The sequence below is a fragment of the Cynocephalus volans genome, chromosome 12 (genome assembly GCF_027409185.1).
Source record: "Cynocephalus volans isolate mCynVol1 chromosome 12, mCynVol1.pri, whole genome shotgun sequence".
NCBI classification, from domain to species: domain Eukaryota; kingdom Metazoa; phylum Chordata; class Mammalia; order Dermoptera; family Cynocephalidae; genus Cynocephalus; species Cynocephalus volans.
In genome coordinates, this window is record NC_084471.1 from 13,065,211 (window position 1) to 13,079,176 (window position 13,966).

At 57.2% G+C, this 13,966-nt stretch overlaps 1 protein-coding gene across 8 annotated transcripts; it reads right to left on the reverse strand.

The window, feature by feature from the left end:
- Nucleotides 1-306: 306 nt before the first annotated feature.
- KCTD17 (potassium channel tetramerization domain containing 17) lies at nucleotides 307-11,779 on the reverse strand. Of its 8 annotated transcripts, XM_063074979.1 has the most exons (10): nucleotides 11,592-11,779; nucleotides 10,391-10,499; nucleotides 7,417-7,508; nucleotides 6,330-6,425; nucleotides 4,238-4,363; nucleotides 2,791-2,890; nucleotides 2,537-2,611; nucleotides 2,223-2,249; nucleotides 2,085-2,148; nucleotides 1,028-1,188 (listed from the first exon to the last, which is right to left on the reverse strand). In XM_063074979.1, exons 1-10 carry the CDS (start codon nucleotides 11,772-11,774, stop codon nucleotides 1,119-1,121), a joined length of 942 nt encoding a protein of 313 aa, XP_062931049.1. In that variant the 5' UTR covers nucleotides 11,775-11,779; the 3' UTR covers nucleotides 1,028-1,118. The 8 variants fall into 8 exon arrangements, with proteins under 8 accessions (XP_062931045.1, XP_062931049.1, XP_062931042.1 ...); XM_063074972.1 differs by lacking the exon at nucleotides 2,223-2,249 and having other exon boundaries at nucleotides 1,978-2,188; XM_063074974.1 differs by lacking the exon at nucleotides 2,223-2,249 and having other exon boundaries at nucleotides 1,063-1,188; nucleotides 2,085-2,188.
- Nucleotides 11,780-13,966: the final 2,187 nt, after the last annotated feature.

Genomic DNA, 13,966 nt, shown 5'->3' on the forward strand with positions numbered 1-13,966 from the left:
CAGCAATCAGGAGGGGTGGAGGTGGCCCAAAGGTGTCACAGCAGGAGGGGGGTGTGGGGGATTTGGGCTGCAGCAGAGGCTGCCTGGGGTGCTGCCCGAGCTCTCACTTCTCATCTCCCAGCCTAGGACGTTTCTCCTGGATCAACTGGGTAGAGTAGGTGCTCCAGGGGTCTGGCCATTGTGCAGAGGATCTAGCCATGCCCCCCTCCCATCCCTCCACACACATAGGAAAGTGACAAACAGGACAGAGTCTCTCCATTCCTTTGGGTCGGTCTACCCCAACTTGAGTTTAGCTCCTGTCCCCAAAAGTGGCGCAGAGAAAGAGAGGGAGGCAGCCAGGCCGGGCTTTATTCAGGTTTTATTACATGGAGGGTTGGACACAGTTGAGAAGCAAGTACCTGTCCTGGGAGGCCATAAACACCGGAGGGGCCCGTCGCTCAGCCCCTGCCACCCCCAGATTCTCGGGCAGAGGAGGAATGTCCCCCTCTCCTTCTCACAAGTTCCTGAGTCACTCCACTGCCCCTGCGGAGCCACCGCTCCCCCTACCCCCCCAGCCAGAGCACTCTGCCAGCAGTGTGAGTAGGTGGCAGGGGGCAGCCAGGGTGAAGGCCAAGTCACACACCCCTCCTTCCATGCCTCCTTCTGGCAGAGCCAAACCCACACCCTTCACCCCCGACCCAAACCTCCCAGGGCAGGTGAAGGAAGGGCAGCCCTATGCCCTCTCCCAGGGCTTGTGGGGTCCTTGCCTCTCTTTGCAGCCTCACGACAACCCTGTGAGGTAGGTGGGAAGAGTCACTGCACTGGACTGACAAGGAGACTAAGGCTCAAGGAGGTGGTGTGACTCAGCTGGGAGGGCGTGCATCGCCATGCAGCAGGGGGCCCGGAGAGGGGACAAAGGGCCTGGGAGAGACAGCTGGACAGCGCCACATGTGGCCATGCAGATGGTTCTGTCCAGGGGTCCCAGCACCCAGCTCAGGCCTTTAGAAGTTCCAGTGGGCCCCCACCCGCCCCTGGAGGTAGGGGTGAATCACAGCACGCAGGTGCAGACAGAGGTGGTGGGGGGAGCACTTCTTCCATCTTGGGCCAGGGGCCCACCCGTGGTACAAAAATAAAGGATTTCAGATCGGAACCCCAAGTCCCTGGAGGTGATCTGGGGCCTCACATCCGGGTGCCTCTGGCTTGTAACAGCTAGAAAATAAGAGGGAAAGGGGCAGGAGGATGGGGGAAGGGGGCAGAAAACCAGGGTGGGGGAGGAGGAGGTGGGGCCAGTGAGGAGGGGTGAGAAGGGGGTGACGTGAGGGCCAGGAGATTGAAATGGAGGGAGGAAGGGGTGGGAAGAGAGAGGGAGAGAGAAAGAGGCAGGTGAGTCACAGGCTCCTTTCTGGAGGAGGGGAGTGGGGCTGAGGCCCAGAGAAGGTGGATTCAGAACAGAGGAGGAGGGAGCAGGATGGGCACCCCAGCTAACCCATCCAGGAGCCCCGGGCCCCAGCTTGGGCTGGGTGGTAGCCTCCTGGGGAGGCCAGATTCTGCCAAGACTCGGGCCAGGAGAGCCAGGTCACCTCTGTCCCAGGCGAAAGGAGTCATAGAGAGCAGCTGTCTGTCCCCATTTTAGAGGCAAGGGTCGCCCAGAGAGGGACGGTGACTTGCCCAAGGTCGCAGAGCAGGTAGATGACATTGAGTGGGGGCTTATGGATGCCTGGCCAGGGCTGTTTTCTGCCATACTCCAGTCCTTAGCCGGCTCTGGCTGACTCCTTATAGGCCAAAGGTATCCAAATGTGGCCTGTCCTCCCCACCCCGATAGAAATAGGGAACTCAGGGCTGCAAGGCAGACGCAGGCGCTCCTGGACGTGCAGGGACGAGGCCAGTGCATGTGGCTTCAGCCTTCCTTCCCTCCAGCCCAGCCTGGCTTTGGCAATGACCAGCAGGGAGGAAAGAGCCCCCACCCCCTAACTTTCTTCTCCTCTCTCAGGGCCTCACCCCCTGGCCAAGACAGGCTGAGAAACTTGGTGGGTGGAGTCCAAGGAGCAAGAGCTGAGCACCCTCCTCGCTTCCGCCCCTCCCTCCAGCTCCACCAGGCTACAAACCAGGGGCGGCGGCTCTGGGGATGGGCGAGGGGCCGAGGAGAGGAGGAGAGGCCCTCGCGGCAAGCTCAAGCTTGGCCTCAGCTCCGAGAGGTGCAGACAGGAACCTGCAAGGAGGAGACGTGAGGAGGAGGTGCGGACAGGGCGGGAGGGGCTGTGGCCGAGGCCTCAGAGGTGCCCGGCAGGGTTGGCGGGCACACAGGAGGTGTAGCTGCACCCCTCCCCAGGCTGGGAGGCAGCAGGTGCCAAGAGGGGCGCAGGAGGCGGCAGGCAGGGTGCTGTGGGATGCAGGGCCAGGGGGCCTGGGTGGAGGGCTCGGGAGGCTGGGACCAGGGCGGCTCCGGGATGGAGGCGTGAGCAGGCAGAGAGAAAACCCGGACAAGGGCAGAGAGGGAAGAGGCAAGGTGCAGATGAGATCCAGGAGGAAGAAGAGGTGGATGGAGATGAGGCAGGACCTCCAGCGGGAAGCGGAGGAGGAGGAGGCGGTGGTGGGAGGGAGAAAAGGTTAGCGGGATCCTGAGATGACTGAGCTGCGAAGAGAAAGTGAGAGAAGGGATGGTTATGCAGGTGAGGTGCCAGGCAGCGCTGCGCTAACCCTGGTGGGCCCGCCCCCCGCAGTCCCCGGGCCGGTTCTGCAGCTGGCTCCAGCAGGGAGCAGGTGGGAGGCTCGGCTTGGATTAGCAATCACTCTCCTGGGGGTTGGCTGCACCTTTCTCCTGTGTATCTGCCTCCACCTGCACCTGCTCCACCTCCACCTCCTCCACCTCCTCCTCCTGCTGCTGCTGCTCCTCCAGCTGCTCCTCCGTGCTCTGTGAACCAGCGGCGGACCCAGGGAAGAAAGAGTGGAGACACTAACAAGGGGGCAGGGGCCTGCCGGCAGCTGACCCCATGGGTCCCCGATCTCAGGGTGAAGGGTGCAGGCAAGATGACGGGGGACCTCAGGAGAGGGGAGGGCTCCAACCAAAGCAGCTGGGAGCATCTTCTCCAGGGCCCTGGGGAGCTTGGGGAGGGTCTGGGGAAAACAGCAGAGGATGGGGCCCTGCTGGGGAGCTCATGGATTAGTCCGGCGGCCGTTACATGGAGCGAGGCTGAGGCAGAAGAGGAACAGGGTGGCTGTGTGGCTGGGGTATCCTTCAGGGGTGCCTGGGAAGGCCTTGTTTTGGGAAGACTGATCCTGAGTAGAAATGAGGCCAAGGAAGCCCCAGGACAGACACCACCGAGAACTGGGATGCCAGCAACAGTCTCTGGCACCCCAGGGTGGGGGCTTGGGCCCAGAAAGGCAGAAGCAGCAAGCTCACTCTGCACCTTGCAAGGCAGTGCCAGCCTCTGGCACCAGTGGGGGTGGGGTGGGCAGAGGGATCACAGGACAGGCAGGCAGACAGACTGCCAGGAAGCCAGAGTTTGTAAGTCTCCATTGCACAGAGACAGACCCCCGGGAACAGTCTCCCTTCTTCCCAACCTGGCTTATGTCTGCTCTGTCAGCTCTACTGAAGGCTCTCAGGGCTTCTGGCCAGCTCTGGGTACAGGGTGGCAGGACTCCTGCTCAACCCCTTCCCCACAGTAGCCTGATGCTGCCAGGCATGCTCTCGGGAAGCTGCCTCATGGGCCAGAGGAGAAGGCCAGGGAAAGGGATGGGGTAATGGATTTGGCTTCCCCATCCTGGCCTGGGCCAGCTGGGGACATTTACCCACCTCTGGGTAATAAATTTGCCATTTGGGATGCTACAAGTTCCAAGCTTAAAGGCACCACAGACAGTAGATGGCCCACCCCCCTCACCTCACAGAGAACATAACAAAGGTCTTGAGAGGGGACAGGACTTGTCCAAAGTCACACAGGAAGAACCACACTGTGCCTGACCCTTCAGTGCACTCCCCTTCAAGGGCATCTGAGCCACACTGGCCATGACCTCAGGATGGTCCCATCTCACTGCTCCCCTGCCTGGGCCTGAGTAGCCAGAGTGAGCAGACAGGACCAAGGGTGGCATGGGATGGATGGTGTCGGCTGTGACCATGGGGGTTATGCATGGGCAGCAGGAGGGAGAGAGAAGCAGCAGGAAGGCTCGGGGTGGGGGTGGGGGGCTGCTGTGGGGGAGGGTGGAGGAAGAGGAGCCTCCTCCAGACAGGGCTGCTGGGGTGGCTGAGGAGGGCGGGACTCACCTTGGTCTTGCGGCTGGACTCGGAGCTCAGCCCGTGTGGGGAGCTGTAGAGCTCCTTGGACACCACGCACAGGAACTCTGCCTGGTCCTCACTGCCGTAGTTGTAGGAGGAGCCAATGTTTACCAGCTGGAGGGCGGGGCATGGGGAGAAAGATGCAGGTTGGGGTTGGGGGGCAGTGGGGCGGGGTGAGGTGGACATCAGCACCATCAAGATGTCAGTTTACGTCAGTTTACGATCTTGCTGGCCTGCTCAGATCCATTACCGAGTTGCCAGAGGGCACCTCTGGGCTAGAAGGCAGGGTTTTCTCTCCCTCCCCACCTATGCCTCCGGTCTGTTCCCAGGACCAGCCTCTCCACCCGGTTTGGCTGGACCCGACCACTGGAGGAGGGTGGCAGTGTCACCGTCATCCCCAGCCCATCCCCAGCCCAGCCCCCGATCCAGGCGGCCACTTTCTAAAAGCAGGCGGAGGCCTGTAATGGGCAGGCTCTGCCCCATCCCAGATGTGGCTGAAGCAGCCTCAGGACCATGCTGTGGGGTGGGGTTGGCATGATGGAGCCCCAGTAGAATCTCCCCTTCTCAGGGCCGGCCCGTGGCTCACTTGGGAGACTGTGGTGCTGCCAACACCAAGGCCACGGGTTTAGATCCCTGTATAGGGATGGCCGGTTAGCTCACTTGGGAGAATGCGGTGCTGACAACACCAAGTCAAGGGTTAAGATCCCCTTACTGGTCAACTTAAAAAAAAAAAAAAAAAAAAAAGAATATTCCCTTTTCTCTTGGAAGCAGAATAGGTTGCCCATTCCCTAGGCTAGAGGGCAAATGACCAGTGGACCCGACCTGCTCGCTCAGCCTCTGAGAGCCCGGGTAATTGCCAAAGACTCCTGTAGGCTCTCAGAGCGACCCCACCTTTGTTCTGGGGTTCCTAGAATACACACACTCATGAGGCCCTTCTGGTAAAGTCCTTGCACTTGATGGGTCTCATTCAGCCCTCAGAGATCCTCATTCAGCAGGCAGAAAGAAGAATATTACAACCTCTGACAGAAGAGACTTGGAAAGTTGGTGGCCTGCTGGAGCCAGGAAGAGGCTAGAATCTAGGATCCTGAGTCCTTTCTAGGGGGTCTTGTAGATTTAAATACTTCTAATAATTTGCATAACACTAGCGCCAATGTATGGAGACTACCCAGGGCTAGGAATTTTACTGATGGCCTTTCTGATTTCCACAACAGTCCTGCAAAAGAGGTACTATTAGCCCACATCACAGATGAGGAAACTGAGGCCCAGGGAGGAGACACAGCTTGCCCAAGGTTGCAAGCGTGTCAGCGGTGAGACCCAGAGGTGGAGCCAGTTCCTGGACTGGCTGGTTCTTCCATGCTGCCAGGCCATTCTCGGGAGCCCTGGCCTTCTCTCTTCTTCAGTCTCCACATGCAAGGGAGCTTGTGGGTGGGTGTGGATAAACTGCTAGCCAAACCCTTTTCTAAGAGCACATTTGACCTTGGGCTGACTATCTGGCTCTGTTCCTCTAGAACCCTGAGAGAGGTGAGATGCCAGCTGTATTCCTAGGGAACCACTGCTTATGATAACAATCTCCTCACTGGTAAACTGTACCTGGACTGGGAGCAACTCACCATAAATGCCCCAGGGGAAACTGCCTCTTTGGGCTTCCTGAATGTGGCAATGCTTGTAACTGGGCACATCCCTTGTGGGGACCCTGGGAGCTATACCTGTGGAACTGTTACAAGAGATGTTGACCAAAGAAGACTCTGCTCACCTATATGGATCTTGTCTCCTTGCACCTGACCTGCTACTTGAGGGCCAGAGACTCAGTCATTCTACCATGTTGCTGGGAGGACTCCCACCAACGAGGCTGCCCGGTGCTGCCCTGTGGCAAGTGAGTCTCTGTCCTCCCTCCTTCTCAGTCAATCTACTGCCAAGTTAGGCCTTTCCCAATCTTGTTTGGTTTGATTTAAGAAGACCCCCAGGTGGGGGCTGTGGTGGGAAAGCCAAGACTGGGGCCGCAGGAAGAAAGGGGCCTGCTTTGCTGGGAGGTTAGGAGGTCTCAGGGTGGGTCCTGTGGTGCCCCATGTCCCCAGCCCACCTGCTCGAAGCGCCAGCCATCAGACATGGTGGAGACCATCTGCGTGAGCTCTTCCTCCTGGCACTGCAGCACACGGTACACGTGCTTGGGTGGGACCTGCAGTAGAAGGGTCTCATGGTATGAGAGCACTAGGCACTCCAGGAAGGGGACCAGCACCTGCCACCACCCCCCATAACCATATACCTAGAGAAGGAGAGAGAAATGAAGAGGGTAGGAGGCTGGGTTGGAGGTGGGGGGAGGGGGAGCCATGTTCTGAGCATCTGCTATGTGCCGGGCACTTGACATGCATGATCTCACTTAGTCTTTCCAAGAACCCATTATGGGATTTTACACTGAGGCTCAGAGAGGTTCAGTTACTTGCCCAAAGTCACCCAGCTCAAGTATGGCAGGGCTAGAACTGGAACACAGGTAATATAAGAGGAAAGGAGGGCAGGGTTTAGGGGACATTCTGGGTCACTACTTGAGTCAGGCCCTCCAGAAGACAAGGAGCCTGCCCTCTTCAGTCTCCTGGGGCTGGGAGATGGGGCCTCAGTACCTGTCCCCCGACCCCCACATCTTCCCCAGGGTGGTCAGGGAATCTCTCCACCTCCTCGGGCAGACTGGTCACTGAGGCCCAGAGTCCAAACTCAGAAATGCCAGCCCCAGCAACTTGTGCTCTGCCCACTAGATGACCACCTGATCCCATGAATGGACAATTAACTAATCCTGTACTTCCCCCCGTAGGGCTCTGGGTACCTCCACACTGTTTTCCTTTTGCCTGTGAGGAAGGGAGGGGTGGGCAGCTCTCAGCACCTCTATATTCCACAAGTGGAAATCAAGGTCCAGCAAGGGGCATGACTGGCCTGAGGTCACCCAGCAAATGCAGCCAGGGCAAGGACAGAACCCAGCATCTGACTCCCAGTTTGGGGCTGTGCTGGGCAGTCGGGAGTCTGACAACAACCCCTCCCCTTACAGGCCATCAGCCTCTCCAAGGAAAACACTCGTCCCGTCTCTCCCAACCTTCTCCTGCCTCCCTCCCTCTCCCCACTGGCCCCTGCTCTGGCCATGGATGCTGCCCTTCCCCCACCCCCCACGCCCTGTCCCCGACCTGGGTGACTGTGTAGTCCTTCTCCTCCATCCGGTCTTTGATGATACGGATTAGTGGGCCAATGTTGTAGAACTCAGCTTCCTCCAGGACCCCTGGCACAGACAGAGCAGCCCCTGAGTCACTCCTACTATACCCACCCCCCACTCTCCCCTTGTCCCCTCCACCCCCAAACCCACCTCCTGCTGAGTGTCCATCTGTGAGTGCAGGGATCAAGCAAGAGGGGGTGCTTCCTTCCTTGGGTACCACACTCCCCATGGAAGGCGCTGAGATACTGCCACTCAGCCAGCCCTACATCTCCTCTGCTGTGCTAAGCACGGTGACCCAGGGACACCTGCCAGTCTGTAATCTGGGGCTGCTCTAGGGCTATCAGGAGACAGCAAGTTCCTTGGGACTGATCCCTGGAACATCACCGTGAGGGGGGCCTTGGCTGATCCCTTACTCTGTGCTCCCATTTACCAAGCACATGCTAAGTGCCAGGCACAGTGCTGAGCACATAACATTCTCTATGGCATTTTTTATTTCTTTTAATTATTTTATTATTTTTTTGTGGCTGGCTAGTAACAGGGATCGAACCCTGGACACCTCGGTGTTATCAACACCATGCTATAACCATCTTTATGGCATTTAATTCTCAGAACTAGCAGTAGGTAGTTTCATCATCTCCATTGAACAACTGGGGAAACTGAGGCTCTGAAAGAGAAGCAGCTTGTCCAAGGTCACAGAGCCAGTAAGTGGCAGAGTAAACTCAAGCTCCTCAGACTTCAGAGCCCATGTTGTCCCACTATAAATGCATAATCTGTGTGTGCGCACTTCCCCCACCCCAACTACCGCACTTGACGGTTTGCAAAGCCCCTCATGTACTCATCACAAACCCTGGGGACATGAGGATTATTGTCCCCATTTTACAGTTAAAGTATCGGAGACTGAACAAGCCACCCACCAGTGAAGTGGAATGAGCGCCCAGGCGTTTGGCCTCCCCTAAACTTCCACAGGGCAGGGGACCTTCTGGTACTTTCCTTGACTGGCCTCTGGGCTCCTTGGGGACAGGGCCTGTTATGGACTGTATGTTTGTGTCCCCCAAAATTCACACATTGAAATCTAATTCCCAATGTGAAGGTATTAGGAGGGCAGGTGGGGCCTTTGGGAGGTGATTAGGTCATGAAGATGGAGCCTCACGATGGGATTAGTGTCCTTATAAGAAAAGGCCAGAGAGCTAGATCTCTTTCCTTCTGCCATTTGAGGATACAACACGAAGTCTGCATTTTGCAATGTGGAGGAGGGCCCTCAAGAATCCGACCATGCTGGCACCCTGATCTCAGACTCCCAGCCTCCAGAACTGAAAGAAATTTCTGTTGTTTATAAGCCACCCAGTCTATGGTACTTTGTTATAGCAGCCCAAACTGACTAAGATAGGGTCTATTTCTGATATACGCTGCTGTCCCTGGAACCTACACAGGACCTAACACAGAGTAGGCGGTCAGTGAGTGTTGCTGCCTGAGTGATGGAATTCTCCCCAGTGCCCTGGGTGGAGCCCTCAGATGACAGACAGCTTACATTGCAATGTGCATCCTCGGGGCCAGGCAATGAGCTAAATGCTGCACTGGTATTAGCTCCTTTTATCCTCGTGACAGCTCAGTGAGGTGGGTGCTACTGCCACCCCACTTCACAGATGGGGGCACAAAGGCACAGAGGGGTTAAATAACTTTCCCAATGTCACACAGATAGTAAGTCTCCTCCCAAATCCCCCATCCCCCTGCATGGGTCCCTAGCTCTGTCTGAAGGTGCTGGGAGTAGCAGGGCTTTGAGAAACCTGGAACCTGTAAACAGCAGCTGTCTGTGATGCAGCTGGAGTGTTTACATCCCCACGCCATGGGACCTGCTCCTGGGCCAGTCACGCTCATGGTAACTGTGCTCCCCTAGGGCCTGCCAGGGAAGCTGCAGGGCTCTGCAGAGCCAGGTGCCTACTACCTATGTGGGTTCCAATGCTGAGGCCCTGGCCTCTTGGGGAGTCGCTTGGCCTCCAGACCACTGCATCCCATAGGAGTCAGGGAAGGGAGACCATGGCCCAGAGTGGGAGGGATGGGCTGTTAGATGCCCACAAGGGGCATGTGCTGTGCGTGGCACTCATGACATGCTCTCCAGAATGCAGATCACTGCCCCCATTTTATAGACACAAGTGGAGATGCAGAGATAAGTAACATGTCCAAGCTGGCCTGGCTGGGTCAGCTGACCCAGAGTCACACCCTGCTCTCCAAGGAAGAGTTGAGCTAGCACTGACTGTAGTCCCTGTCCCTGGCTGGGGCTCTGCTAAGCAGCCATTCTCCAGACACAGTTCCACACTGTCTGCTAGTCCCAGATGTGGGCATCTATAGGGCTCAGCTCCCAGGCCTGGGAGGATCCAAAGCCCTGCAGGGAGCAGAACTCCCCCTCCATCTCCACCCACGACCAGCACTGTGCACACAGGCTGGGCTGCCAGATTTGGGGAAGAGCCACCCCTCCGCCCACCTGCTGACTGTAAGTCCTCACCAGGTGGAATCTGAGATACTGGATTACTCAAGAGGAAGAGAGCCGGAGCTCTTCCCATGCCTGTCTCACTCTGTCCCCTTGCCCCAGCCTCTGCGTGTAGCCGTCCACACTTGGCTTCCCAGGAGGCTAGAGAGAAAGGTCATCCCTGCCCACAACAGAGCCTGCAGGGCCTCCCTGGCCTCTACTGTCCTCTGCATGTGTGTCTCTGTCACCTCCCCAACAGCACCACGGAAAGCTCGGCCTATCAGCTTTGCAGAACCCCCAGATTCAGCCCAGGCAGAGGCTTTGGGAATCAGCCCTGTCTGAGATGGGAATGGCAGGAAAATGAGAGAAAGCAGATGTCTGTCCCAGCTGGGAGAAATGGCTCTGAGCCTCCCCAGAAGGCCCTGGAAGACTGGAGACACCAGGGCCAGGATGTGAGCCCAGGCCAGCTCCTGGACCAACTCACCCTCCTCAGCCATGTCCTTGTCCAGCACCAGCTTGCCATGCCGGAGAAAGTTCAGGATGGGCCCGAAGTAGGTGGGGTCACGGTCAATGAGGTAGGCCCCAGTTTCATCCTAGAAAAGTGGGGAGCACAGTGAGAGAAGAGGGAGGCCTCCCCCTACCCAGTCCCACACATGTACCCTCACTACAGGCCCGAGAAAGAACTGCAGGGAGGGAGGGTGCAGCATGATGGAGCAAAAAGACTGGGGTCAGATGGACCTGGGCTCACACCCTGCCTTTGCCTTTTCCTGACTGTGTGATCTTGGGCCAGTGATTTGGCCTCTCTGAGCCTCACTTCTCTCATCCATAACTAGGAGTCACTATGAGCATCAGTGAGAAAAGGTCTGAGTGCACTAGTCTGGTGTAGGCTCAGTGAATGTCCCTCTTAGAGGTTGTTCCCCTGAAGGCAGCCCCACTGTCTCTACCAGATCCCCAGTGTTTTGGGGATATTTACAAGTTTCCAAAGGAGCGGCTATCTCATTGGGCTCCCAAAGCCTGCAGAGAGGCAAGGCAGCATTATTACAACTCTACAAAGAGAACGGAGACATCAAGAGGTCAGGGGATGTGCCCAAGGTCACAGCATTGGAGGGTCGCGGGATGCAGGGCAAGGGACCTTAGAGGTCATCTCCAGACCAGCCCCTCAGGTTACAGATGAGGAGCCTGAGCCCAGAGCAGAGAAGGGTCCAACCCAAGGTCATGCAGGCAGTTTGCAGCCCAGCCAGCATGGGAGCCCAGCAATGGTGCCCGCTGGGCCAGCGCTCCTCCCAGATTAAGGCCAGCTCGGAAGGCACCCCAGGACGCCACCACCCAGCTCCCTGCAGTCCTCGGGCGGGGAGAAGCCGTGCTGTCCGGGAAGGCGGGAAGGCCTCCATGTCTGTCCGTCCCCACCGCCCCAAAGAAGGCAGAGAGTCCCTGATCCAGAGACTCGCTCAAAAGCTCCAAACGGCCCCGGCCCGCGTTGTCCTGTTGCCACGGCAATGGGCGCATCCCTCACTCTCGCATCCTCTTCCTCCTCCCGTCCTCCCGCCAGGTCCTCCCGCCTCCGGCTCCTCGGACCTAGGCCCGGCGAGGTCCCCAGACCCTCAAGCGGGCGGACCGGGCCGGACAGCCCCGTGCGGGGCGAGCCGAGGCCCCCGCCCGGCCGCCGCGCTCCCCGCGGGCCTCACCCGGTCCGACTGCAGCTCCTCCCCCTGGCACAGGCGGCTGAGGAAGGACTTCTGCTCCCGGCACAGCGTCTGCCGGGTGGTCAGGAACACCGTGCCCCCCACGTTCAGCCGCACCCACTTGCCCCAGCCGCCGGCCGCGCGGCCGCCCGTCCCCGCGCGCGGCGCTGCCTCCGCGGCCTCCATCCCCGGCCGGCCGGCGTCTGCCCGGGCGCGGGCGCGCGGGGACGGGCGGGCGGCGAGCCGCGCATGCCGGGAGCTGTAGTCCGCGCCGCCGCCGGCTCGGCCCGGGCAGGGGTCCCGCCTCGTCGCCGCGCCGCCCTCCCCGGCCCCGCCCTGCTCTGCCCTTCCTGGCGGGCCGCGCGCTACGGGCTCCGGGAGAAGCCTTTGGCCAAATGGGTCACCGCGTTTGCAGAAAGTCAAGTTCCCGGACACTGGGAATATGGTGACACCCCAGATCAGCAGTCTTCCCTTTCGTTGTCCCCATGGTGGTTTTTCCCTTTGTCCAGTCTGGGCTATCAAACAGCTGGTATGGGAAGAATCTTCTTCCTCCTGGGATTCCCCTTGTGTTTACCTGTATGTGTTTTCTCATTCTGCCCTTGGTGTATGTGTAAGGGTAGGGGACAGGGTGGGTGGGGAGGGCGTGGGTTCTCTCCCCCACATGAGTTCTCTGAAGACACCATAATGGGACTTAAAGTTGGCAGAGCATCTTCTACATGCCAGACGCTTTCTGTATATGTATTATTCATTTCAGCTCTCAGCAACCCTGGGAGGCTGGTATCACTCTACCCATTTTACAGATGAGGCCACAGAAGTAAAGTGATGGCCTGAATCACGCAGCTGGTAAGTGGCAGGCTGGCACGAGCCCAGGTGGGTTGCAGGTTCATTTCTAGCACTAATGCCCCTTTCCTGCATGGGTTGTCATGGATCCTTGGGAACGATTTCTAGGGGGGAAGAGTAGAGAGGGCCCTGGATCAGAGTCAGGAGAACTGAGTTTTCATTCTGGCTTCTGTAGGATGAAGTGTTGGGAGATGTCTCAGTTTTCCCATCTGTAAATCCAGAGGGAGGAGGGATTCCCGTCTGTAAATGAGTTATTCCCCTGATAACTTGGAAGTGGGACTGGCATTCTGCGTACTGCAGAATGGAGGAAGGGGGCAGTTCCTGGTGTGGTTTGGGACCAGGAACAAGAGCTGATGGGAAGCGGTCCTCCTTCATTTCCTCTCGTCTTGGAGAGAGCAAGACTGAAGCCATGTTGGGGCCTAAAACTGATGGGCTCTAAAAGAACACATTTTTTTTTTTTTCTTAGCATGCATTTCTCTGAGTTTCCTCTTTTCCCATGGTTATCTGATATTTTGAACCTTGGTTATGAGGCAAGATGACACTATTTACATGAACATAAAGTTGTTTTCCAGCCAGCCTGGAGCTGCAGGCTTGAATGTACTATCCAGACCCTGGGAAACCAAGGAAGACATCAACAAAGCTCTGCTGATTCCCCTCCCCCAGCAGGATCATGAGATAACAGCAAGGACAGGAGCAGAAACCAGATGGAACCTTGGCAAGACCTTGTACCTGGTTCCTTGCGTGGAGCGCCCACGGCTCATGTCCCCCTCCCTCCTGCTTTTCATTTCCCATGTTCATTCTCTCAATCCCCCCTTCAAAAACCCCTCAGTAAATCTGAGTCTTGGAGATAGCTTTAGTCTGCCCATTCTCCTTCAGGTTTACCGGAGAGATGTGTCGGGGGTGCCTTGGGCCTGTTCCCCAAGACCATTCTGTTTCCCTAGGTCTCTGGGCCTGTAATGGGAAATGCAGCCTCCAAGATCTCTGAGATGCTTTCACGGTCTTTTTCCCCCTTCTCGTGATAATCCCTTTCTTCCGTACTCATCTCCTTAGCAAACAGTCGCTGGGCTACACCACTGAATTGTTCTCCTGAAAATGCTCTCTGCTTCTCTACCACATGGACAGGCTACAAATTTTCCAGATCTTTACATTCTGCTTCCCTTTTAAATTCTGGCTTTATGTTGTGCCTTTGCCACCATAACTCAGCGTAGGCTGTTACAAGTATCCATGCAGCTTCCTTAATGCTTTGCTACTTAGAAATTTCTTCTGCCAAATATCCCGGGTCAGCACCTTGAAGTTCCACATTCCATAAAACTTTGGGGCATAAACAGAATGCAGTCAAGTTCCTTGCCAGTTCATAGCAAGGATGATCTTTGTCCCAGTTTCCAACAAGGAGATGTTAATCTCTCCTCAGGTCACTGGTATTTCTGAATAAAAGCTGACTCCCACTTTTACCAACATTTGACTTTTGAGTGGTTTGCTTTTGAAAGGGGGTGGGTGCTGGACTTGGCCCCAGTAACCTTCCTACTGTTTCAATCCAG

Coding starts and splice junctions, on each gene's coding strand:
- KCTD17 (XM_063074971.1), bottom strand. CDS start 11,774: ATGGAGGCCGCGGAGGCAGCGCCGCGCGCGGGGACGGGCGGCCGCGCG. Junction 7,509..10,390: donor CAAGGACATGGCTGAGGAGG/GTGAGTTGGTCC, acceptor TGTCTGTGCCAG/GGGTCCTGGAGGAAGCTGAG. Junction 2,891..4,237: donor AGTCCAGCCGCAAGACCAAG/GTGAGTCCCGCC, acceptor GCTGGTTCACAG/AGCACGGAGGAGCAGCTGGA.